The following is a 27,059-nucleotide window of genomic DNA, read 5'->3' as shown; positions in this document are numbered from 1 at the left end:
GTATAAAAGCCATGTGCAAACACGGATACCCATGCCATGTATATAAGCAAACCTCTCCAGTTTAAAATCCTCTCTAGAAAATACTCCCCATAGTCTCTAAGTGTTCACAGGTGCTCAAAGAGCTGCCAGTTTACACAGAGGGCAGCACCACTGCAGGTCAACTAATAGTGTGCTATTAAACACTCTCACTTAGACCTTTAAGTGACTCTTCCCTACTCCTTCCCATCTACTAAGGATCTAGTATAATGGATAGGCACTTCCATGTCATCTCTGTTTCTGGCCTGGTGAATATGGGAATCCTGAGGCAGTGTAGTAACTGCCTCATGTTCACTAACAGCCCTTTAATTTTAGAACAGACAAACACAGTGTGTTAGAGATGTAGATACGCAATGTCATTGGAGGCAAAGCTCTCACATACACCCATGAAAAATGCAAACCAGGTTGTCAGCGTTATACCCAAAACTTTCACTACTAGCACTAAGGAATAAACACATAGACCCATATGTAATCTACCCAGGCTTCCAAGATCTTCTAAAAACATCTCTCAGTGGCCCCATGCACACTCAAAAAAGACAGCACCTCAGACAGCACACAACTCTAAAAATCGTAGGAGCCCTTCTTCCAAGCCCATAAGGCAATACACAACACAGCTAAACATTCTAGTTATTGGGAATACCATTGTAGAACATACTAATGTTCCCCTTACCAAGCGAAACAAGGAGAAGATCTCAGTGAGCCAACTGGAGCCTGAATTCACCAGATCACACATGTACTTAGGTCTTTAAACCACAAGTACTAGTATGATACGGTCATAGTCCATGTGGGTGTAGACAACGTAAGATGTACCTTACTGACCTATATTAAGAGAGACATGATGGAGCTCTCTGAATATGTGTCCCAGGCAGGTATGAATCTAGCCTTACGTAGCATCCTATCTTAACCAATGATGATGTCACAGTACCAGCAAAAAATGACTGACTGCAACAATTGGCTTAGTTTCTGGTGTCAAAACAAGGGTATCCAATGTCTGTCATCCTTGAGAGATATGTTCAACGCACCATGATACTTTGCGAGAGATAGTTTGCACTTGTCACCACTTGTCTTTTGGATACTTGCAAAAACTTTATGTATTTAGGCCGTGCAAAGTTGTTAAACCCACCAACATAACAAAAATTACTCTTGACTACCTAAAGATACTGCTGCTCAGTGCTAGGAGTTTAAATAAAAACTGCGCTATCTGGAAACATTCCTCACCTTGGAGAATGCAGACATATATGCAGTACAGAAACATGGTTCAGAACCATGGAAAGTACCCTGCTATCAAACGCTATAATGCCTTTCATACATTTCAATACCCCTCAGCTCAGGATAAAACAAAGGGAGGAGGTGTCTCAGTGGTCATAAAGGAGAAGTACACTGGTAGACTGGTCCAACAACATGACTTGCTTGAGCTGCTCCATGACCAACTAACCATAGGTGCAACCCCCTAGCCTATCCTTGCTAGCTACAGATCCCCTAACATCAGTCTGGAAAACCACACCTCCTACCTAAACCTACTGGAATCTCTTAACATTCAGCCTAACACCATACTCATGGGTGACTTCAACCACTCCTCCATGAACTGGGAGAATTATATGACCCATAATTCACTTGCTCAGAGGTTTTTGGACTTTATCAATGCAAATGCCCGGGAGCAACTAGTTAGCTCCCCAAACAGAGGTACAGATATCTTAGACCTAGTACTCATGAACATGGGGGAATGCTGGTCGCTCCCATACATTAACTCTTCCCTGGTAAGATCTGACCACAAAATGATCTCCTTTAGTAGTAAAACTAACCTGGAATCTCCAAAAACTCCAAACCTGTTAAGAACTTTGGTGAGGCCAATTACTTCAAACTAAGTGACGGCTTATTATATTTCCAAGCCCCTCTGGACCCGGATAACACTGAGGCTTACTTTGAGCTGTACACAAAAGCACCTTACATCCACATTCATAGGTGCATAGAGGAGACAGCACTTGTACAAGTCAAACCGATGATTACTGGCAAAAATAAACTACTTTGGTGGACCCCTAGCATAAATACACTGCTCAACAAAAGGAAAAAAAATCCTGTCCAAAGTCAAGGAGGAACAGACAAAAAAGTGCAAAAAGACACTCATAAGTCTAAACAAACAAATCATAGAGCTGGTCAAATTTTCCAAAGCAAACTATAAGGCAAAGATAGCCTCCCACGTGAAAGATAACCATAAGTCTTTTATAATTATGCTCATAACCTCAGGGGAAATGCTCAGCAATGTGCTGAGTTATTCATGTATGTCAACACTTAAACCCAGCTTGAAACTATAGCAAACCTGCTGGATGATGGCAAGTTCAGTTCAAACTACTTCTCTGTCATCACCTCCTAGCACAAGCAAAGACATACCCGCAACTATCCCCTACCTATCATTACAAGGGAACAGGTCCTTGCTACACTTGCCAAAGCCAAAAACAGCCTCCATGGGTCCTGACAACATTCCAGGATGATTCTTAAACAGCTTAAAACCGAATTTATTAGGACCACTAGAAACCCTCTTTAACCACAGCCTTCAGAGGGACTTTGTCCCAGAGGAATGTAGGACTGGAACAATTGTTTCTCTTCATAAGGCGGTGTCCATCAACTGACCCAGGGAACTATAGACCCATAAGCTTGACTAATCTCATCTGCAAGGCCATGGAGAGGATTATCATGGACCTGATCCATAACGAAATAGGAACTCTGCAAACATTGGACCAGACACAATCTGGCTTTGGAGGTCTTGTCTGCTCAATCTGGTGAGCTTCTTTGAGAAAGTCACCAGGGTCATGGTTAAATGTTACACACCTCTTATCTAGACCTGGTCAAAACTTTCGACACAATCCCCCACTCGGAAGTCCTAGACAAACTTACTGAGTTAGGCATAAACCCCTACATCATCAGATGGGTAGCCAGTTGGCTCACTGACAGGACACATGTTGTCCAGACAGGTGAATCCACTTCTGATAAGAAACCTATTACTAGCAGTGCTTCATAGGGCTCAGTGTTGGGACCCTTCCTGTTTGGTATATACTACTCTGAAGAGAAGGCCAATGTTGAGGGCCTCTGGCTTAGCAAGTATGACTGCAAGCTGGGTGCAGTCACTGAATCCCCAAATAATGTTGACATCCTATAAACAGGCCTAAAAATGAGAAACAAATGCCTCCAAAACCATGATCCGGGACTAAAAGCTAAAAAATGAATAATTATAACCTTCGGTAAATCAGATATAGCTGCAAATTATAATATTGATAGCACACCCCTAAAAGTAGACCCAGTGGTGAAGGACCTAGGAACACAGATAAATAGCAACCTAAAATTTGACCACCAAGTAGCTATGGTAATGAGGAAATCCTTCTGTTTGGCTCAACTTATAAGTAAAGGCATGGCATCAAGATCAAAGGAGGTCATAGTGCCACTGTACTTGGCCTTCATCAGTCCCAGAATTGAATACAATGCTCTCTTCTGCATGTACCTAACCAAGAACTTACACCAGCTGGAGCAGATCCAGAGGTTTCTCACATGATCGACAAACCACGATGCTTTGCCAGAGATGGTCTGCACCTGTTGGCCCTGGGATTCAGGTTACTGGATAAGGCTCTTGCCACCCCTATAGTGCCTTTTTTAGGCAAGGCTCAAAGGACAAAACCACCACCATAACAGGAGCAGGTATGCAAAATCTGAAGGTAATGCTACTCAATGCTAGAAGTCTAAACCTCAAAATGCACTCTCTCTCGAGGCACTCCTAAAAATGGAGAACATCGATATCTGTGCAGTGACTGAGACCTATTTCAAGGCTCCAGAGAGCACCCCTGCAGTACCAGGCTACAACTCTTACCACACTTTTCAGCCACCAAACCAGGACCGAAACACTAAAGGTGGAGGAGTGTCCATATTCACCAAGGATATTCACACCTCCAGGCTAGTTGCCCAACACAATGAATCAGAAATTGTCCAGGTGCAACTAACACTAGGTAAGACTGCAATCCAAATTGTAGCTTGCTACAGATCCCTCACCATGCCCCAAGATTCTCACTACACCATTCTAAACATAGTGGAAAATATTAAGATACAACCAAACACCCTAATACTGGGTGGTTTCAACTACCCTGCCATTAACTGGTAAAACTACTCATGTACCAACACCTTTCCCAACGGTTCTTGGAATTTATAAATTCCAATGCCCTGGATCAACTAATCCATAGTCCCACCAGGGGCTCCAATATCCTGGACCTGGTCATTACCAACATGGAAAATCGATGCTCCACACCAGTGGTCACCCCCTCGTTGGTTAGGTCTGACCATAACCTAATCACCTTTGACATCCACATCCCACCCCCCCAGTAATGAAACATCTGTAAAAAACTTCTCCAAGGCCAACGTCATGCTACTCAAGTCAGAAGTGACAAACTTCATGACACCCATGCAGATGGGAATTGAAAGTTTGACTGCCAAATCCTAGAAAAAAGCACTGTACGAGCACATCCACTTGTACATGAATTGTGAAATCCCAAATAGAACCAAGATGCTCTCCTCCAAAAAAGGAAGCCAATCTGGTGGTCCCCTGTCATAAACAAACTATACAACAGAAGGAAGAATCTGTTGCAGAAAAGAGGAAAATCCCAGGATGCAAAAAACTCCCTTACCAGCCTCAGTAAGAAGCTGAGATCCTTCATAAAATCCTCCAAAGCTAGTTACGAAAATAAAATTGCCAAAGATTCCAAAGACAACCAAAAGGCATTCTATAGCTATGTCAAGAATCTAAATGGCAATGCTCAGATCTGCTCTGAGCTACAGCAGAATGACATTAAGTATACTGATCCCAAGGACATTGCCAATATCCTGGCAGATCGATTCAGTACCAACTTCATCCCCCTTTCACCCCCTAAAGGGCCCATCTCAATACCGAAAGATTGCTAAATTCCAGTAATCACAGCCACACAGGTAAAAAAATGCACTTTCCAAAGCTAAGAATACAGCATCCATGGGACTAGGCAACATCCCGAGCTGTATACTACATGAACTACAAAATGAACTGGCACTTCACCTAAGTGTCATGTTTAATCATAGCCTCACCTCAGGCTTTGTGCCCACTGAGTGGCACACACCTATAGTTATCCCACTCCACAAGGGGGGATCCATTTTGGATCCTGGGAACTACCGTCCCATCAGTCTGACTTGCCTGATCTGCAAGGACATGGAATGTATTATTATGGAACTTATAAACAAAGACACTGGCAACCTTCAAACACTGGACACCACCCAGTTTGGGTTCGTGAAGGGCCGATCATGTCTCCTCAACCTAATTGACTTCTTCGAATCAGTCTCCAGAGCCGTGGATGAGGGTAAGGAGGTCCACACAGCCTATCTGGACCTTGCCAAGGCCTTCAACACCATCTCCCACTCTGGAATCATAGATAAACTTACTAAGCTGGGCATAAATTCCTACGTCACTCGATGGGTTGCCAACTGGCTTACTGACAGAACCCACACTGTAAAAGTAGCCAACTCCAAATCCAGCTCCAGACAAGTGACAAGTGGAATACCTCAGGGTTCAGTCCTGGGACCGCTCTTGTTTGGCATCTACTTCTCTGAAGTACAGGCCAACACTAAGGGACTCTGGCTAACAAAGTTCACAGATGACTGCAAACTGGGAGCCATCATTTAATCCCCAAATGATGTGGATATTCTACAAAAGGGCCTTACAGAAACAGATGCTTGATGCCAGAGCCATGGGCTCAAGCTCAATGCCAAGAAGTGTATAGTTATCCCCTTTGGGAAAAAACATGTACCCATGAATTACCACATAGGTGGCAGTACACTAAACACTGAAAGTGTGATAAGAGGCTTAGGAACACAGGTGGACAGTGGGTCTCACCTTCGATAACCACATCACCACATCACCACAACAGTCAAGAAACCCTTCTATGTGGCACACCTCATCACTAAGGGCTTTTTATCCAGAAAAAAGCAGGTCATTGTCCCACTGTACTCATCCCTCATTTGACCCATCATAGAGTACAACGCCCCATTTGGTATGTACCTCACAAGATATATGCAACAACTGGAAAGCCACATATACACCTCACTAACAGAATCACAGGCCTAAAGCAGATGCCCTATGCTGATCGACTGAAAAATCTGCAGTTATACTCTGTGGCATATCATCTACTCAGAGCCGATCTCTGCTTAACATACAAGGCCATGTCAAACCCTGAGCTGTTGGACATGCTCCACTTAAAGAAATCCCAATCCCTCAGAGCCACATGCTCCAGGGATCTAAACCTTGTCATCACAATGAACAAAACATACTGGAGGGATAGGTTCTTGACCCAGAGACTCCCCATACTCTGGAATAGACTGCCCATACATGTCAAGCAGAGCGCTTCCTTGGCCCTCTTCAAAAGGAGCCTTGGCGACTGGATGGGAGATAGGAAATTCACCCCAGGTATCACGTCAGTCGCCCTGCTAGACAGGGGTCCAGGGAAGTAAATACTGTGGGAAGAAATAGCCAGGGAATTGTTATGGCTAGGCTTGCATAGGCCCTAGGGCCGATAGCCTAGTACCAACCTATGAACTAAAAAAAAAATACAAAGCATAACACGCATGTCTTATGCAGATTTACTAAACCCTATCCCTTTTATGTCGGACTTACAAGGCATTCTATGATCCAACCCTGATGAAAATGTTACATATTCGCAAGAAAAATTATACAAGGGCTACATGTTCCATGGACCTGAACCTTATTTGTGATTTTTAACAGAACTTGCTGGAGAGATAGATTCGTATCTCAAAGGCTACATTGTCTATGGAATAAACTTCCCATCTTTATAAATCAAAGCACGTCTCTCACTCTCTTCAAAAAGAATTTGGATAAATGGATCGGGAACAGTAAATTCACTCCTGGGCTACTGCCCATATCCCTTATGGATAGAGTCAGTCTGTAAAATGACTCAGGGCTCCAACACCCAAAGACCCACTACCCTGATACTACCCCATCCCATATCTGGAGAATTAAGACATAATATTATCATATCCCAGGTATAATTGGCTAGGCTTGTAAGAAAAATCTTTACATAACTATAAATACTGCAGAAAACTGTGGATCTGCATCTGAAACACTATAATAAGATTCAAAACTGTGGAACCAGCTAAATTCTAAACGGACAGTCTTCATTTTGGTATTTTCTGTTTGGGATTTAAATTATTGGACTCGCTCTCTAACAGCTTTCACAGTTGCCCCCTCACACATATAATTCAAAGGCTTTTAAAATACATGGAAGAAAGTGTTATTGTCTCCTACTTGAAACAATCACATTTTGTTGTCTTTTTCTTTTAACTGCTATCTCTTCATTTATTCTTGTGCTGCTGATGATTGCACTCGAGTCGTATATGAACTGTAAATAGTGCTCTGTTTATCCCTACTTCTGTTCAAATAGTGCCCTTACAGTGATTCTATCCTTTACTATGTCAGCCTGCTTATACGCAATTCACTTATACTTAACCAATTCTATTCTTGCTTCTTTCCTTTCCGGGAGAGGTGAAGGTGAAAAGGGGGAAAGAGGAAGAGAGAAAGATGTCACACCCTGAATTTTCAGACAACACATACCTATCTTGAATGTTTATATGTAAATAAGTATACATGCTGAAACTGTAAAATATTCTGGCTCTTAGCCCAGTATTAAGAAGAAGGCTAGAGTTATGAACTTTAATGCTGAGCGGTAACACCATGCTGTAATGCTGATTCACTTCCACAAAATAGTATCACTCTGTCAAATCCATCTTGTTGTCATATGTCTCTACTACCTTATGAAATCAACAGCTGCAAAAATCAGTACAGCTCTGCTGAGCAATCAAGAAGCCAGTAGTTGCAAAGAACACTATAACAGCTTTCCAAGAGCACTGCACCATCATGTGGGAAATGACAGGATTGCATGCTGGACCACATTTCTTGAGTTAAACATTGTGCTTTTTTCTGACAATACTTACAAAATATTATGTCTACTTTATGTACTTATGTATACACACACACACACACACACACACACACACACACACACACACATATATATATATATATATATATATATGTATAAAAATATATAAATATGTATGACTTTGTCAGTTCCATGAAATACAGTTTAGTCAGAACTGACAAACCCCGTTCATTGCCTTAGCTTCCATTGACTGCTGAAGGAAATCCAACCAAATACCACACCCACCACTTAATATGTATTGATTCCAAAACTGGACAACAGTGAGGAAAAGGAGAAACTTCAACTCTACTGCCGAGTGGTCTCACACTGATACACACACACACACACACACACACACACACACACACACACACACACACACACACACACACACACACACACACACACTCAGTGATCTACCTGCCATACATAGATGCATATTTCGGTCAATGATCTCTGTCTGAAACACATGCTTTCATACTCCAGTCTGACCCGGATACACACACGTTTGCAGAAATGGGATTCAGTGAAACAGTCCAATGATTCCTGCTTTGGCAAAAGTACCTTTTTGAAAGATTGACTGTAACCAATAAATATACCTGTATATGCATTTTGGTATCAAGACAAGACAGCAGCGGTACTTTGTCCATAAAATAATGTTTTTTTTTTCTTTTTACTAAAGTAAAATGCAAAGCAACAGTTCAGTAGTGAAAATTCAACTTTAGGGCATGAAAAAAAAAAAACACTCTGCAGTCTCTCATGCAAGTTTAGGTTAAGTTCCAAAAATAAATTCTGGCAGTTTCCTGCTAGCTGGATTCTCAGCAGAATTTGTGCAGATTGTCTCATACTTCTTTCTGATATACAGTTTCCTTCAATAAGAATATTTGTGTAATGTTGCACTTTCCTTTCTCTCAGGATTTTGCTCAGTGAAAGTTGTTTTTGAGTAAAGAAGTGTGGATGATGTTTGTTAGAATTGTGACAAGATATTAGGGTGTTACAAAATACTTTTACCGTCTTAATCACAGTTGTCTGTCCCCTATTCTTTTTATGGTTGACATTACAAGATTTGTAGTGGCACCCTTCTCAAACTGGTTGCAGCAAGCACATCTGTGTTGGTTTTATGTAGAGTAATCACATGGAATAAGTAATATGAAAAATAAACTATCTGCACCATACCTCTCAACCTCTTAAAGCAAGAAATCTGGACAAAGCCATAAATAATGGGGGGGGACAAAAGCCAAAAAATAGGGACAATTCTTAAATATTTCTCTTGCAAACTTAGAAGGTAAACAGAATAACAGGTTTTGCGTTAGCATGAAATTTTCTGAGGGGTATGAAGTCTGAAACTTAAGTGTCTGTCATTATTTTCTGACTTCAACCCTCAATTATTTTCCAATGATTTGCTAGGAAGAAAAACACATTTTCGTGAGGAAACAGACCAAAATTATGAGGCAAAAATCTGGATATTCTGCGAAAATCCATATAGTTCAGAGGTATGATCTAAACACCCAAAGTGTTCCATGCTAGCTAACATATTTAGGCAGCCACAAGGTTCTGAGGACTCAGAGTATATATATATATATATATATATATATATATATATATATATATATATATATATATATCAATATAAATTAATGTCTTATATATGTATACATTAAATTCATTTAACACATAGCTGATAAAATGTAAATGGCAAGTAATGAGTTATTTATCCTTGCTAGGCATGACAGTAGTGCAACTGCTAGCACTGTTGACTCAGAGTGCTTGATTTATTTGTTTAATTCTCAGCTGAGCTGGGATGTCTACTCAGTAAAGTCTAAATGGTTCTTCTGTCTTCCCAGGGATTAATATGGAACCTACAGTGTCATCTCACAATACACAAAGACATGCTGCCATGTATACTTGCAATGGTAGACTGGTCCTTGGTGTGAATTTGTGTGTGTGTGTGTGTGTGTGTGTGTGTGTGTGTGTGTGTGTGTGTGTGTGTGTGTGTGTGTGTTTACATTTCTGCATGCCATGTGATAGACTGGCATCCTGCTATGTCACCATTATTTTCTAGGGTAGCCTCTGACTCCCTGTGACTCTGAAAAGATTAATAACCTGATGGCATCTCATTTAAAGACATTAACTCTCCGAATTCTAAAGAGTCACCAAAAGCATTTACACTAAATATGATACATTCTGAGAACCTTAATATAACTAACTAAAATACAAGTAAGTGTCACATAAATGCTTTTAGTTTCTATTGTGTTAAAATGTATACAGCTGTAGACAAGCACATCTGGCAGCAGAAAAACAAACTTTACTTTTAAGACTATATTATTCCAATTTCAGTTTCAAAGAAAAATTGTAATTCCCATCACATGTGAGAGGCATTCTTGTTGCTTCTTAATTGAAACATTTCTGCAACTTAAGTTTATTCCCCAAATTTGAAGGCACCGATTCCAATATGTGGAACTTGAAAACATGTCCTATATCTTTTTTTTCTGAATATGCATTTTGGCTTTGTATGTGTGCTTTTACTTTCTTATGTGAATACCACTTCATGTTCATTTTATATAGTTGCTTAGAGAACATCTGCTCAACACAGCAGTTGTATAAAATAATGATCAAAAAATGATCAGCTGAAGGCTATGTGCTGTGGACATCTGGGATCTGGTATGGCTCATGAACAGCTTTCACCAGGGATGTTCGTTCTTCATGTGTAGCTCTGTGAAAAGTGAAATATATCCTGAAAATAATGTGCTGTATTTGGTGAGCCAGGCACATGCTTTACTGTTATACTTCAAAGAATCATGGGCTATAACACAGTGCATATATGGCAGAAAGCACATTTCTAGTTGCTGCATGGAGTACACTAAAGACTGCTGGAGACATTTTGTATGAATCCATCTTGTTTCTGCTGTATAGATGGCAATACTTAAAGGCTTTAGTTTAGGGATCAAACTGATGGAATCTTACATAAAGTAATGAATGTTAATGTTGGCAAAATAGCCATACCACCCTTTAAGGACACTTTCTCTTATGCCATTTTCCTGAAGACATTGCCATTGCAATGAGTTGGGCATTATATTTTAAAAATCAAGGTAGGATGTACCATGATGTTTGTTTGGTCATTATTGTTCATGTTACTCTTTAGGTGTTATGGACAGTGTATCAATTTGGAAGAAGTCATCTGGTTGCTCTTTGTAGAATTATATTCAGAAATATTTTTACCGTAAAGTGTGCTTATAACTTTCTTGTTGACTTAGCTGTGATAGGTGTGAATGTGACGCATATAAGTGCAATGTGCAGAAGGCAGCTATAGCCAAACAGTCATGGAAATACTTCCCTTAACAGTACAGAGTTAGTGCAGAATGCTGTGACACTTTTTCCTTCCCAGAGTTTGAGGTGATACTTCTACATTTGGTCACTGATTAGATTTAATGATATTTTCATATATCCAACAGTAAAAAAAGCGGGTCAGCTCCTTTGGACAGTTTTTTCTTTTCTTCTGAATGTTTGATGCACAGTTTCTGTAATTCTGACATTTTACTTACAACTGATTGAGAAGTCAACATACAAAATACATGCAGAGACTGAGGTCAAAATAAGCATTTTATTGGCACAATTGCACAACAGTGGAGAGAGGAGAAACTCTCCATTACAGAACACATTGCACAGTGATTCTTCAGTGCCTACAAGAGAAGTACATGATGTACAGAGAGAGGGAATTTGATTTGTTGTGTCATGGCAATTAGAACTTGAGCACGTGCTTATATATTACCTGTAGCTGAACAACAGTTTTCACTGCTGCAAAGAGATGCTGCCATACTACTGGACCTACTTTTGCTGTAGAAAGGAACATTTTATATTCTCAGCTGGATCTTGGAGAGTCATTTGATCAGTACTGCATCCATTTCTTTTTAAAAGGTTTCCTTCTCTACTCCTAGATACTTACCTTACATTGGTGAGGATTCTGTGACATCCTTATACACATTCATTTCATTATCCCAAAATCTCAAGCAAAGTAGTACCCTGTAGCAAGAATATACTAGGAGATGCCAAAGGCAACAACGTACTCACATTATGTGTACTATGTATCAATACACTGCGTTCACATTCATACTGACCTGTTTGTGAGTATCACTGTTGTATAATTAAGCAGTAATCCAAAACTAGGTATGGGTAAATCCTGACATACCCACACCCAGGAGTGGTTATTCCTATTATGCGACATTATTTAAGAAAGAAAGAAATTGCTTACCTTTCTTAAATAATGTCTTTGTACAATGGTGCTATAATGTTCCTCTGTGTTTTCCTTGTTTACTGATGTACTGAGCATGTGTATGGGACTTATATCCCACGCTTGCACTGAGAAGCACCAGAGAAGAGAGAACCACCTTTACTGTTTTTAGTATTTTTTTTTCTTAACTGTCAAGATTTTCCTAGAGACGGTGCAGAATTAGAAGGGAAATCAAGTACGTTTCTGATTGTTTAGTTTTTCAGAACATACCTGATTTTTCTTGTATTTTCCTCTGTCTATCAGCTTATACCAATAGAAAGTCTGACTGCTCAATGGTACTTCAGCGGCTGGACTTTTTTCTGTTTGTATATGCTCAATTTACAAAGGACATATTGGTTGGACTGCCCAATCAGTGTGCTCATTTCTGAATAGTAATGAGCAGTCATTGTGTAATGACAAGTAATGAATTTCAGAAGCATCAAGATAATGTTCGGAATATTTCAGAAAATCTCTTGAATAACTCTGGGGCTATATTTTAAGCTTTATCAAAGGGTGGATAGTTTTGAAATTATGTGCAAAGATTAATCCTGCTGAACTCCGCCAATTTAGGTAATACTAAGTAGATTCACGTTAAACCAAGAGTGTATGATTTGTTGGGCTTTACATGAAGTAGGTATGGTCAGTTTCATCCATTCTTTATAGACAGATCATTCCAGGCCAGAACTGATACCTCTGAAAGCCATCTAACTAGTGTTTCATATCACAGATGAGATGTAAGGTATAAACTTTGTCTTGTACATAGGTGATTATTTGTGTGTGCTCAGGTAGATGTAACTGATCTTAATATGTACATCACTGCTGCTGTTGATGTGCATAAAGGTTGCAAGTGGCAATGAACTGGCACCTCACCTAAGTGTCATGTTTAATCATAGCCTCACCTCAGGCTTTGTGCACACTGAGTGGTGCACAGCTACAGTTATCCCACTCCACAAGGGGGGATCCACCTTGGATCCCGGGAAATACCATCCCATCAGTCTGATGAGCCTGATCTGCAAGGGCATGGAATGTATTATCATGGAACTTATAAACAAAGACATTGGCAACCTTCAGACACTGGACCCCACCCAGTTTGGGTTTGTGAAGGGCCGATCTTGGCTCGTGAACCTGATTGAATTCTTCAGATCAGTCTCCAGAGCTGTGGATGAGGGTAAGACGGTCCACACAGCCTATCTGGACCTTGCCAAGGCCTTCAACACCATCCCCCACTCTGGAATCATAGATAAACTTACTAAGCTGGGCATAAATCCCTATGTCACTTCAGAGGTTGCCAGTTGGCTTAATGACAGAACCCCGACTGTAAAAGTAGCCAACTCCAAATCCAGCTCCAGACAAGTGACAAGTGGAGTATCTCAGGGTTCAGTCCTGGGACCGCGTTTGGCATCGACTTCTCTGAAGTAAGGGCTAACACTAAAGGACTCTGGCTAACAAAATTCATAGATGACTGCAAACTGGGAGCCAGGTTCCCTATTATATGATCGAAGATGCATTTGATCGAACTTGAAAGCACGAAACGGCATATAAGCGAATTCTTTCCCTCGGAAAGAAATCGCTCGGCCGCCTTCTTTATTTTTGTCACTGTAGTGCAATCTTGGAGTTGGTATATTTACATAGGGGGGTGTGGGGGGCACAGCCCCCCACTTTATGTAATGTTTTTAGTGTATGTTGTATTTGTTGAAGTGTGGGTTTACCAAAGGGAGTTAGATTGTTTCTGCAAGTAAGTGTTGTCTGCTTTTGTAATGCTGGAATTCTAAAATGTTACAAAAATGTCAACATTATGGATTAAGAGTGTGTATGGTCATATGCTGATTAAGGCTAGGCTTTAGCATTGTACTTGTATGTTGGTATAGGCAGTGTGTGCGTCTGACATTGTGTTGTATAGTGGTAGTTATACAGAAAGTTTTTTTTAATCTAAGGTGTAGGGTTAGAGTTAAGGCTGGAGTTAACAAGTTTAAGGTGGTTGAGGGGTGAAGCTTTTTCCTATACCCCTTCTGAACATCCCACACAGGAGCACTCACATTCTTAACATTTGAAACTGTGGGACTTTCCCCCTTTTTTCTTTTCTGTTTGTCCTATTTCTGTGTTAGACTGATATCTTTACTCCTCTGAGTATAGACTGCTGTAAGTATTTTATTGTATTTAATTTTATAACAGAGTGAGCTGGTTTTATGATCGTTTTAGTCATGACCTGGTACGAAGTACAGGAGTGGTTACAATAGCAAGTCAGACATAAAACATCAGCTCAGTCACCGTACATTGGATTATTATGAGCATACATTGCATAGCATGTGAAGGAAACATGGATTAGCATGAATAATACAGGAATCACAGACAAGTAAATTTCAAGCATTAATATAGTAGCTTTAGTAATAGTGTTTACAATATGTACGGATATAGGAATTATAAGAGAATTTCTGCATTGCTTAATAAAGTTCAGTACTTAACCACTGTCAAGAAAGCAGGTGCATTTAGATTCATTCTGCAGAAATTGCTTAAGAATTTTTTGAAATTCTCCATTGTTTTTAGTTTTTTATTTTCTATAGAAAATTTGTTTCATGTGGCAGGTCTTATTCTGGAAAAGGCTTGTTCTCCAATGGCAAATTTAAATCTAGGTCACTTAAGTGTGAGAGTATCTTCCTGGCTGTTCCTATGAAAGTAGCTTTGATCCTTTATTTGATGTTTTCTTTAAAGGGGAAGGCATAAGCCAAGTGTTAGACTTGTGTGTATATTTATATATATATATATATATATATATATACTTAAAGACGAAAAAACGATTCCCCCCACACACGGAAAAAAACTAAGACCGACCAATAAGTTTAGTAGAGGTGATCGTGGTGATTCGCTGACCCGACCGAAAGTACCTTGTGTGTGTAATGTGTGATCGCGACTGCAAGTGTGACGTGGACGGAAGCCGGTATATATATTTATATATATATATATATATATATAGATATAAATATATAGATATAGATAAGTGTATTTAGCAAAAAAGGGGATCAAGAAGTAATAGGTTGCCAGTGTACCTTTTCTAATCAGATGAAATGACAATTCAGTAGCGTGAATCTAAATATCTTATATTCAGCTGTTTTAATTTTTTGTTTGCTAGGAGAAGAGTGAAAGTAATCAGGGATAATGCATACTCAATATTTTTGGCTATAGCTATACGTGCAGTTGGGAACAGAAGATGTGAGATAAAAATAACAATTTTAGCTGTGACAGGACCTTGTTAGTGATATTGTCAGTATGAATATTAAAGCTAAGTAGAAGTTCAAATCTTACCCCCAAGTATTTTTGATGTTATATTAAGAATTATATTCACTTTAGTGTCATTTATTTTTTATGATGGTAGTGCTGCACTTCAGAATATCATGACATTATTTTTTGTGCTGTTAAAAAGTAGTTTATTTATGCAGCACTCGTTATACTGATCAGTAAATTCAGAGTATAACTTATAGGAATTGGTGAGTTTTGGCAGACGTATGTAGCAGAATATCATCTCCATACATCCATATGTTGAGGTTACACAAAAAAGTCCAAACCCAGAAAAAACTGAATGGAGGAAATGACCAAGAGCACTGCACCAAAAGTAAAAAATACAACAAATTTATTCCACAACAATGAGAGTTTAGCGCTTTCATCAAAAGTACATTACATTGACTACTTCAGAACTACATAACACAATTGTTACTGATTTAAATAACCTGCCCTACTCCACAATTGGTCAACCAAAAAGGTTGTCATTTCCTGTTGAAAGATGTCATATCCTACTACAAAAGATTGGTCATTTCCTACATACCCTTACAAGAATTATTAGACCAAAAATACCCCCAAAAATAAAACATATGTTAAAAACATTATATAAAGGAAACCGCTTTTAATTTTAACATGGAACTGATAGAAATTTTGTCATTGAGCCCAGGTGGCACACATGCATTTAACCTTATTTGCCACTTGAGTTCTAGAAATTCAAGAAAATCATCAACAGGTCCACCCCTTACACCCAAGTCAACATGCTCTAATACAAAAAACTTGAAACAGTGTGTGAGATGTAATTTAATGTGCTTGAATAAGGTATTAGTCTTCCTGTGTTTTCCGATATCATAACTGTGTTGATAAATCTGTTATTTTAAAGCTCGGACAGTCTTACCCACATAGTAACAGTCGCAACCTGTACAGGATGCGACATATACAACCCCCTTACTGTAACAAAGTACTTTTTGTATGTAGTGATTTTTCCAAAATTCCTATGTTTAATAAATTCGGCATCGACAATAAAAGAACATTGGGTGCATCTTCCACATCTGAAAGTACCACCTGGTCCTGGTGCCACCTTTTTTCTTTCAACTAGACCTTTGAAAGATATACACTTTTTGTATACCACCAGGGGTTTTTCACCTAATTTGTTAATGATATTCTCATCAATACGAAACATATTCCAACAATCACAAATGATGCTTTTAATATAAAAAAAAATCAGTAGTGAAAGGTAATACAATGCCCTGCTAAAACTGTTCATATTCTCAGTTCCTAGGGGTCTAATTAACCCCAAAGGGTTGTCCAATAATATTCTATAAACCCCATTAGTTATTTTTTGTTGCACCTCCCCTATTATGGCTTTGACAAATTGGGGGGGTAGCCTCTTTTCTGTAACATCCCCAGTAGGAGGTCACACTCTCTAAAAAAAATCATCGTCCTCTGAAACCATTCTAGCCAATCTTACACAATGACCCTTCACAAGAGATTTCTTCTGGTGCAAGGGGTGTCAACTCTCAAAATGTAAAAGAGAGTTGGAATATGTGGGTTTCCTATAGAGATGTGATGTAAATCTCCCCTTAGAATAATCCATCCTGATAGTCACATCAAGGTAATTCAACATATCATGGTCCTTGGTCATGCTAACCTTCAAAAAAGTGGTGGCGTTGTTAATATAATTGGAAAAACCTGTCTAACTCATCTTCACTACCATGCCAAAATAAGACCAAATCGTCGAGGTACCGCCCATGCAGTGCCTGCATGTCCTTGAACTCAGAGTTCACAATATATAGGTCCTCCCACCGGGCAAGTACTATGCTGGCAAATGACGGTGCACAACAGGCACCCATAGCCACCTCTTGCACTTGTTTAAATAGTTGCCCCTCAAAGGAAATAAAATTATTGTCCAGAACCATCCCCATACAGGACCTAATGGTAAGAATGGTATCATGGTTTAATGAGTTCTGTTTACATAGATAATCATAGAACCATTCAATACCCACATCATGGGGTATTACAGAAAAGAGATCCCTCACATCAATAGTAACCAGTATAAGACATTCATTGTACATTTCATGTTTAATTTTAGACAGAAAATCCCATGAATCTTTGATAATAAGGTCCCTGTCATCCAACACATGTTTAAAAGAACAGTCAACAAACTTGTCCAGACTAAAAGTTTTCGATGCTTTGACATCCACAATTGGCCGAAGGGGGGGATTGAAAATGCTCTTATGAATTTTTGAGATTCCGAAAATAGTCGGAATCCTAGGATGTTTTGTCTCTAGGAACCTAAAGTTCTCCAATGTGATTTGTTCATTTAATAATAGTTGCTCTAGATCTAAATCAATACGTCTATAAGCTATATTGAGCTCATTAATGGAGACCTCAGTATAGGTGCCACTGTACAGCAGGTCCATCATCCTGCTGTTGTAGTCCCTAGCATCCATAATAACTAATCCTCCCCTCTTGTCAGGTTTCATGATCCGAATGTCACTGTTATCTAATTTATTGTGCAATAACCTTTTTTCTTTATTAGTCAAATTGCTAGTCTCATCATGTTCCACATACTGGTTCCAGTGAGAGGTTATTTTTCTAAATTGTCTGTCACAAAAAGATTCAAACACTTCCACTAATGGGTGCATAGGTGGAATGAATGTACTTGGTTTTGTAAAGGGGCTAGCATTGACCAAAAGATTACTAATAGGGTCACCCCCCTGTGAAAGGAAAAGGGCCAGATTGAGCTTCCTAATATAAATTTTAAACTGCAAAATGGTATTAACAATATCCGTTTTGCATGTTGGCACAAAATTAAGCCCTTTTGAAAACAATTCTGCCCATTCAACAGTTACATTGGTCTTACTATAATTAGACACCTTAAAATCATTACCGAGGTTGGAAATAATGCTGCAAACATTGGTATCACTTATCTCCAATGCTGCTGTTATAGTGACCCCCCCCCCCGTGGTTCTGGTAATTCAATTGACCATAATTCATATTGCCTTGCCCCCCCCACTTCATTAACTGCTGAGATCTCCTCGGGGGGTGGATCTAAAGGGGTGTTATGCTCAGAATTACCACCATCATCATCCTCATTGATAACATTACAATTGTCCTGCCTATCAGACCACCTAGTTTGTTGCCCTTCAGGTGGATCTGGATAAGCCCTACCTAATTCATAATCAGTTTTGTCTCTTAGTAATTTTTTCTGTTTCTTGTTTTTAAACTGTAGCAAATCATTTTCCACATTTTTGAATAAGTTGTTAAATTCAGTCATTCTATGCTCAAACAACAAGTCCCTTTTAATTTCATGATCAAGTCTATATTAATGTCTTTAAGCAAACCAGCCATTTTCCTGTTGTTGTCACTAATGAAAATATTAAGTAACTCACACCCTTGCCTGTTGAAAAACGTTTTAAGGTCCTTGTATAGTTGTGAGTCTTTCACCAAACCTGTCGGATATTTCCAAGTCCTTAAACCCTTGAGAATCTGCTCTCTTCTTAAACACTCATTAAAGTACTCGTTTTCCAACTGTAACTTTTTGTACTTCCATAAAAGTTCCTTAAAGCAACGAAACTCATCATCCAAGCTCCCACAACTGTTGTTGACATTGACAATACAAGCACGGAGCCCAATATCATTTCAAAGCCAGTCGTCAACAGAAAATGAAAGCGTGACGTCATCACGGCCACCCAACGACATACCTGATCCAGTAACATTGCTGTTAACGTTATTGATAGCTCCACAACTTTTATCATTAGAACACCCATTAGAATATCTAATGCTTTGTGCAGGTGTAATTAAGGAATTGTCAGGGCTTTCGACTTGCATAGAATTAAAGACCTGAGAGTGAACTGACCCTCGCTAATTCATAAGCGAGTCTACCTTGGCAGACAGTAGGGCAACAGAGGAAGTAAGTGATGCCACAGATTGCAATAATGCATTGAAATCGATGTTGCCAGTACTACTAAGGTCTTCACCTCCATCCATGTCAACCACAAACTGAGAAACATAAAAAAGTCCAAACCCAGAAAAAAACTGGATGGAGGAAATGACCAAGAGCACTGCACCAAAGGTAAAAAAATCCAACAAATTTATTCCACAACGATGAGAGTTTAGCGCTTTCATCAAAAGTACATTACATTGACTTCTTCAGAACTACATAACACAGTTGTTACTGATTTAAATAACCTGCCCTACTCCACAACTGGTCAACCAAAAAGGTTGTCATTTCCTGTTGAAAGATGTTATATCCTACTACAAAGGTAGGTCATTTCCTACATACCCTTACAAGAATTATTAGACCAAAAATACCCCCAAAAATAAAACATATGTTAAAAACATTATATAAAGGAAACAGCTTTTAATTTTCACATGGAACTGATAGAAATTTTGTCATTGAGCCCAGGTGGCACACACGCATTTAACCTTATTTGGTTAAACCTGACCTTGTTAGTTTCATCTGTTAGTCAATCTGTGTGTTATGGGAAACAGAACTTCTGGGATATTTCAGAAGGCACTGATAAAGTAGGCAAGTACAATTATGGGGTTTGTATGGGTGTATAGGGTTGACCACCATATATTGCAAAGATAATTATTTAGAAGTAGAATTTTGTTTTGAGCAAATGGTCCACCAGTTATAATAACTAGGGCACTTTTCCTGGTTTTGACTGATCACTCTTAGATAGTTAGACAGAAATAGCTAATGGAATTGTTGAGAATAATAACAATAGTACATCTTTATTAGGTACTATAAAATCAAATATAAAATAGGTTCATAGATAAGTACTAGGCTAGATCTCCTTGTGGCCCATTTTAAGTCTAGCTAATCTTCCTCTTTGTGGTTGAAATAACCTATTCCATTTGGTTATAGATTGGCCTTATCCATACCATGGGCAATAATGATATATTACCCTTAATGAGAATAACTGGGATCATACCATAGATAATTTGAGGGTACCCTTGCATTGGATAAAGCATTTAGGAGCTTCCTCTGTCCATTAGTAGTATAGGAGGCAGTCCTGTGGTAAATTTTCTGTTTCCCATCCATAGATCCAGGATGCACTATGGACAGAGATGAGCTTTGTTTTACATGGATGGGGAGTGTGTTTCAGAGCAGTGGTATCCTTTATTAGATAAACCTGCCCCTCCGCACTGTTTTACTGATGTTGTAGAAGAGGTTTTATGTCCATAAACTGAGTATTTCTGATACAGTTTGAGTTGCTGATGTCCAGTAAATCCATCAGTATTGGGTAGAAGGATGCCTTGTATGCCAGACACAGGTCCCCTCTTAGCAGTCTGTAGGATACCAAGTATAGGTACAGGGCTTTGAGCCAGTCCATAAAGGATATGTTGTTTAGACTGTCTATCATTTTAATAAGGTATCTCTGTGCACATTCCAGTTGGTTGCATGTGTCTAGACATGCCAAAGAGAACATTATCCTCAAGGATCGGCCATGATGACTCAATAAAAGGGAAGAGTGGGATCCTTCAATCTAGACATAATGTCTTTGTTTATAAGCTGTGCAGTATAGAAATATATAGTACGACTCACACTTTGCATGTTTTGATGTATGGGTTGTTTTACCATTTGCGCATAGCCTAATGCTTGAAGCATTCTGATAAGTTTTTTGATGTCTGGACTGGCGGCATGAAAGTCAGTTTTCTTCAGCAAACATTGCTTCTTTTCCATTACAATTATGTTATTCAGGTCATGGTGCTCAAACTTCTACCCTGTTCCACTGATTTGGTCCCCATGTGGAATAAGTCTGTTAGACTACTCACTTCAATCCTTTTTTAAGAATTTGTCTCTGTTTTTAGATGGGTCTATTTTAATCGAAGCTCACATTGTCGAACCCCTCTTCACTGAACACCTTTTAACTGAACACACAAATCAGCAAAGGGACTTTTAATCAAACTGTTTCCAGGACTAACCAATATTAACCACCGTAGAGAGTGCAAAAAAAAATAAAAAAAGTAAAACCTATTCAGGTGGGAGGCTTTGCCCCCACCCAACTAGATGTACCAACTCCGAGATCGCATTGGAGTGGGGAAAAAGTACAAATTTTATATGGTGGCCAACCATTGGTTTGCCCTGGTAAAAAGTTTGACCTGTTTTTAGATACCTTATGCATTTACATTTTGAAGGGTCCCTTGGAAAGCTTTTTTTGACAGTAACTGAGCTCCATAAGGAAAAGATCTTGATTATTTATTTATTTTTTAAACAAGAAACATCTTTATTAAATGATCACATATGACATAGGCAATCTTATATGATTATTGTCATGATTGCCATCTTCCAAATAAAGAAATAATTGGTTTTGCTTGAGTATTATTACTCACCAATGATAATGGTTTTAATATACACATATAAATGACTGCTGCAGATTCTCCAGGATTTGCTTTTTGAAGTTTTACATTAAATACATAATCTAATTCTATAATAATTAAAGCAGTTTATGAATAAGGACATTTGTTTGCAGTGCAGAATGCTTTGGTTGTAGTTAAAAACAGGGAACTACCAATGCTGTTAGACAACTAATTTGTTTGAGTAAACCACCCAAAAGGAATGTTCAGGAATTTATGTGGTGTATCAAGAACAAAACATTACATGTGCATATTACTATTTCTTTTCTTGAATGATGTATTCATTGCTCATAAGGACTGTGATGTTTAATGGTACAAGCCTATCTAAATAACAGTATCACAATACATACCCAGTCAATTGTTGACAGGTTTTGTGTAACAGCTGCATCTTCTCTTTTCAGGTTTGGGATGACGCAAACCAGCATGCTCAGAAATTGATAGAGAAAGATGGATGGGTCTATGTGCCACCATTTGACCACCCTTTCATTTGGTATGATTGCATTGTCTTCCTTGACAACATTGGTTCCATCACTGTAGTTTGCTTTACTTTTATCTAGAATGTAGTACACGTTTCCGTTCTGTCTTTCCCAGGGCTAGATAAGAAATTTATAAAACATGCTACTGGAATCTTGTGGCGGTCTGGAGTTTAACTTATTCACTCCTGAGAAACAGGAGGCTAATTAACAATTAGAAGAATTTCACAGATAGTCATTTTTGGCAAGTTAATATACGGTAGAAATTTCAGCAAGACTGTCTGACTCGGTAACAATTTCATTACTGCATTAACTGATCTATGCTACATTACTATTGCAACATTGTAATCAGGGCAACACCCTTCCATATGGTCTGAAACAAGCCAGAAACAACAATATCAACCAGGCAAAACAATATACCTGCACACATATACAAATACTATAGGATACAATATACTAAAATAGGAAGCTCTACAGCACACACAAAAAGGCCTTCCTTCTATCTCCTCCTTCCTCTCTGTATCTGTATGTGTGTGTGTGTGTGTGTGTGTGTGTGTGTGTGTATGTGTATATATATATATATATATATATATATATATATATATATATATATATATGGGTCTAGGACTATTCACTGAAAGCACATTTCACTGAAACACATTTGACTGTGCACAATTCACTGAAAGCTCAATTCACTGAAAACACAATTCACTGAAACACATTTCACTGAAATTTATATAAGGCCTTTTCCCCACTGTAGTGCAACCCTGGAGTTAGAATATATATAGTAAGGGGGGTGTGGGGGGGCCTAGCCCCCACCTATTTTAAATATTTTGAACTATACACATGGATACTTGCAATTTCAACAAGTAGTAGTAGCCTTGGTGGTGCAGCAGTAGCATTGTCGCCTCACAGCAAGAGGTTCTCTCGTTCGATTCTCGGCTGGAGCGCCTTCTGTGTGGAGTCTGCATGTCCTCCCCATGGTCAAGTGGCGTTTGAAAGACATACATGAATGGGTGTGCCTTCATTGAAGGTTGGGCATCGGGCTGGCAACTTGGCATCATAAAAATCGACTGCCAATCATTAGCAGACGGGAGTTTCACTGTGGCGACCCCTAACCGGGAAAAGCCAAAAGAAAAACAACAACAACAACTCTTGTCTAAACTTAATATATATCCAAACTATGTGGGGGGCTATGCCCCCCACACCACCCCTTACTATATATACTAACTCCAGGGTCGCACTACAGTGGGGAAAAGGCCATATATAACTTTCAGTGAAATGTGTTCCAGTGAATTGAGTTTTCAGTGAATTGTGCTTTCAGTGATTTGTGCAGTCATTTGACTTTTAGTGAAATGTGGATTCAGTGAATAGTCCTAGACTCATATATATATATATATATATATATATATATATATATATATATATATATATATATATATGTAGATCTACTTTTACTGTTCCGTCTATGCAAACATTGATATGCTTAATGTTCAAAGTCAAATTCAAAGTCAAAGTAAACTTTATTGTCATTTAGAACTACACATGTGTAGCCTAAACAAAATTTTGTGCATCAGCTCAATTCTTGAGATTACAAAGGAAAGAGAAAACACATACAAGTTGAGGAATAAACATAACTAACAAATACAATACTACTCCCAATACACGCAAAAAAAGAGCAGAGACATTTACCAACACTCATATATGAAAAGAATACCCTCCCCTGAGTTAAATTAACTGCCCCATTCAAAGTAAAACAAAACACACTACAGATTGAAATGCCTAAGTTATTTGTCTGATATTGCACTTGAGTGAGTTGAATAATACTGACTATGGATATAATAAATAAATACTGCACTTACTTGGAATATACGGAAGTATATATTGCACAAATAAATACAAAATTGACAGACCCATGGGACTAATGCCCGAGTTCAGAAATCTAATCACTGTAGGGTAGAAACTGTTACTGAATGTTGTAGTCCTGCATTGGATGCTGCGATATCTCCTGCCTGATGACAGATGCTTAAACAGTCCATGCACAGGATGCGTGTTGTTCTGTATTTTTTTTTTGTCTTTCGGATGCTTCTTGCAGAATAAAGATGTTGTATCGATGGAGAACTGGAACCTGTTACCTTCTCTGCAACCCTCACCACTCTTTGTAGCACCTTCCTTCCTGTAACTGTGCAGCTTCCTTCCTGTAACCGTGAAGTTGCAGGTGAGGAGGCTCTCTATTGTACCTCTATAGAAGGTGGAAAGAATATGAGGGGGAAGCTTAGCTTTTTCAAGCCTTCTTAAAAAGTGGAGTTGTTGGTGCACTTTCTTGAACAGTTGGCTGGTGTTTCCCGAACATGAGAGATCCTTTGAAATGTGTACATCCAGGAATTTCATACTCTTAACTCTCTATACATTCTCACCAGTGATCCTGAACACTGGGTGGTTTATTCTCCTTTTCCTGAAGTCGAAGATAATCTCTTTGGTCTTGCTTACATTCAGGTCAACGTTGTTCCCCTTGCACCAACTGATAAGAGATGCCACTTCCTCTCTGTATGCCCTTTCATTTTTGTTTGTGATGAGGCCCACGACTGAGGTGTCATCAGCAAACTTGATGATATGGTTGGACTTGTGCTTAGCATAGCAGTCATGGGTCAGGATGGTGAATAACAGTGGGCTGAGAACACATCCCTGTGGAACCCCAGTGTTAACTGTGATGCACTTTGATGTGTTCTTACCTGAACACACCCTCTGTGGTCTCTCAACCAGGAAGTCCAGGATCCAGTTACAGAGATGTTTACTGATTCCTAAATGTGCTAGTTTTTCTATCAGCTGTATTGGTACCACTGTATTAAATGCAGAGCTGAAGTCTATGAACAGCATTCAAAACTTCCACGACACCCACAAACTGTAGAAATAACACAAATGAAGGCAAAAGGCAAACTTATCCACTCCCAAGTATTTATTTAGCACTTTTGTTTATAAAATACAAACTTCCTCAGAATACAAGCTTAAAAACTTGAACTATAGTGGCCAACTCATTTATATATGCACTAAAATCATGTGATAAAACTTGCCTCGGCTTGAAACCAGCATTTAAAGATATAGTACATCTGCAGTTTGTATCACTTGCATTTTCATATATATTACATACTTTTCAACTGCTAAGCTACACAAGCACATACTTGCATATAATATTGCTAAAATAACTACCTCTACTAGACACATTCTTATATATGTAAATAAATGCATATATGGATCTAGCTATCATGCTACCTATAACAAAGCTGACTTTAAACACAGTGTATGCCCCATGAACATAGTTATACCTAGATAGCAAACTTGGCTTTCATTTTCAAAATAGGGCTGATAGAAACTACACCATTTTGTCCTGGATAACTTGTTGCATTGATTCACAGTTGCCATTTGAGTTCCTTAAATTCCAAAAATAATCTATAGGACCTCCTCTTTCACCTATATCAACATGATCTATAATAATATATTTAAAATGATGGTCTGCAAGTTGGATTATATGTTCAGCTAAGGTGTTCTTGGAGTCTTTTTACTGATATATTGATGTTGATATATTCTGGTTTTAAAGCTATTTTTTGTCTTACCTATGCAAAAACATGGGCGTTTTTGACAAATACCCATATACATAACCAGTTTGCTGTTACAATTATATCTCTTTTTCAGCCTTATTGCACCAGAATGGGCTAAATGGATTTCATTCTGCTCTAATATGTATTTACATTGTGGGCAATGCCCACATTTACTCATTTTTCCACACAATTCATCATACGTAGGTTTTTCTAACATGATTTTAATACTTACATCCTTTTTATAAGATATATGTAGGCCCACCCCCACCAATTTCTTGTAATCTGGGTCGGTATCAAAAACACACCAGTTTTTTTAATAATATCTCTAATATTACCATATTGCTTGTTAAATGTTAAAATCATTGCATTTGTATGATCCACTTTAGCAGTATTAGATACAATATTCCTACTAGTGTGTCTGTCTGTGCCCAGCAATGGTAGAAAGTGTCCACTAGCTCTTTTCGGAGTTACCTCATTACCTATATTGTCTATAAACAGTGTGGGGTAGCCTCTACTAATCAACATGTTTTTAAGAATATTGGTCTGAAAAACATATTCATTATTATCTGATACCATTCTAGCAAGACAAACATACTGTACCTTGACAAGGGACATTTTTGGTGCAGGGGATGCCTGCTCATAAAGTATAACAGTATGTTAGAGTACTTGGTTTTCTGTAAATAGTAGAGTTAAATATCCCCCTAGTTCTATCTTTCAAAATATGCTATCACTACGTCAGTGTATTCATCAATGTTCAGATGCTGATTCATTGTGGCTGCCTCCTTGAACATATCCTAGTTGGTTCTTTCAAAGCAGTTCTGGAGGGCCTCCATAGCCCATTGGGCCATACCCTGATTTGTTTCTTTGTGGGTTTCTCTCTAACCAGTGCAAATTTGTAAGCTGGTGATAACAAGATGGTATAATGGTCAGAGTTTCCCATTTGTGGAAGTTACACTGCCTTATAAGCTTTCTTTATGCTTATGTACACCTTGTCCAGGATGTTATCACCCCTTGTAGGAACACCCACATACTGATGGTAGTGTGGGATCACTTC

At 38.7% G+C, this 27,059-nt stretch overlaps 1 protein-coding gene across 3 annotated transcripts in view; it reads left to right on the top strand.

Moving 5' to 3' along the window:
* The window catches only part of LOC122799302 (L-serine dehydratase/L-threonine deaminase-like), a 420,485-nt gene that overhangs the window by 221,501 nt on the left and 171,925 nt on the right, over positions 1 to 27,059 (top strand). For all 3 annotated transcript variants that reach the window (XM_044068268.1, XM_044068266.1, XM_044068267.1), the window contains exon 5: positions 22,338 to 22,426. In XM_044068268.1, coding sequence (XP_043924203.1) covers positions 22,338 to 22,426 — 89 coding nt within the window. The remainder of the gene's footprint in view (positions 1 to 22,337; positions 22,427 to 27,059) is intronic.

This window comes from Protopterus annectens, chromosome 4.part0 (genome assembly GCF_019279795.1).
Source record: "Protopterus annectens isolate FY-2018-M chromosome 4.part0, PAN1.0, whole genome shotgun sequence".
In the NCBI taxonomy this organism is placed as follows: Eukaryota; Metazoa; Chordata; order Ceratodontiformes; family Protopteridae; genus Protopterus; species Protopterus annectens.
This window is presented reverse-complemented; position numbering and strand designations above follow the sequence as displayed.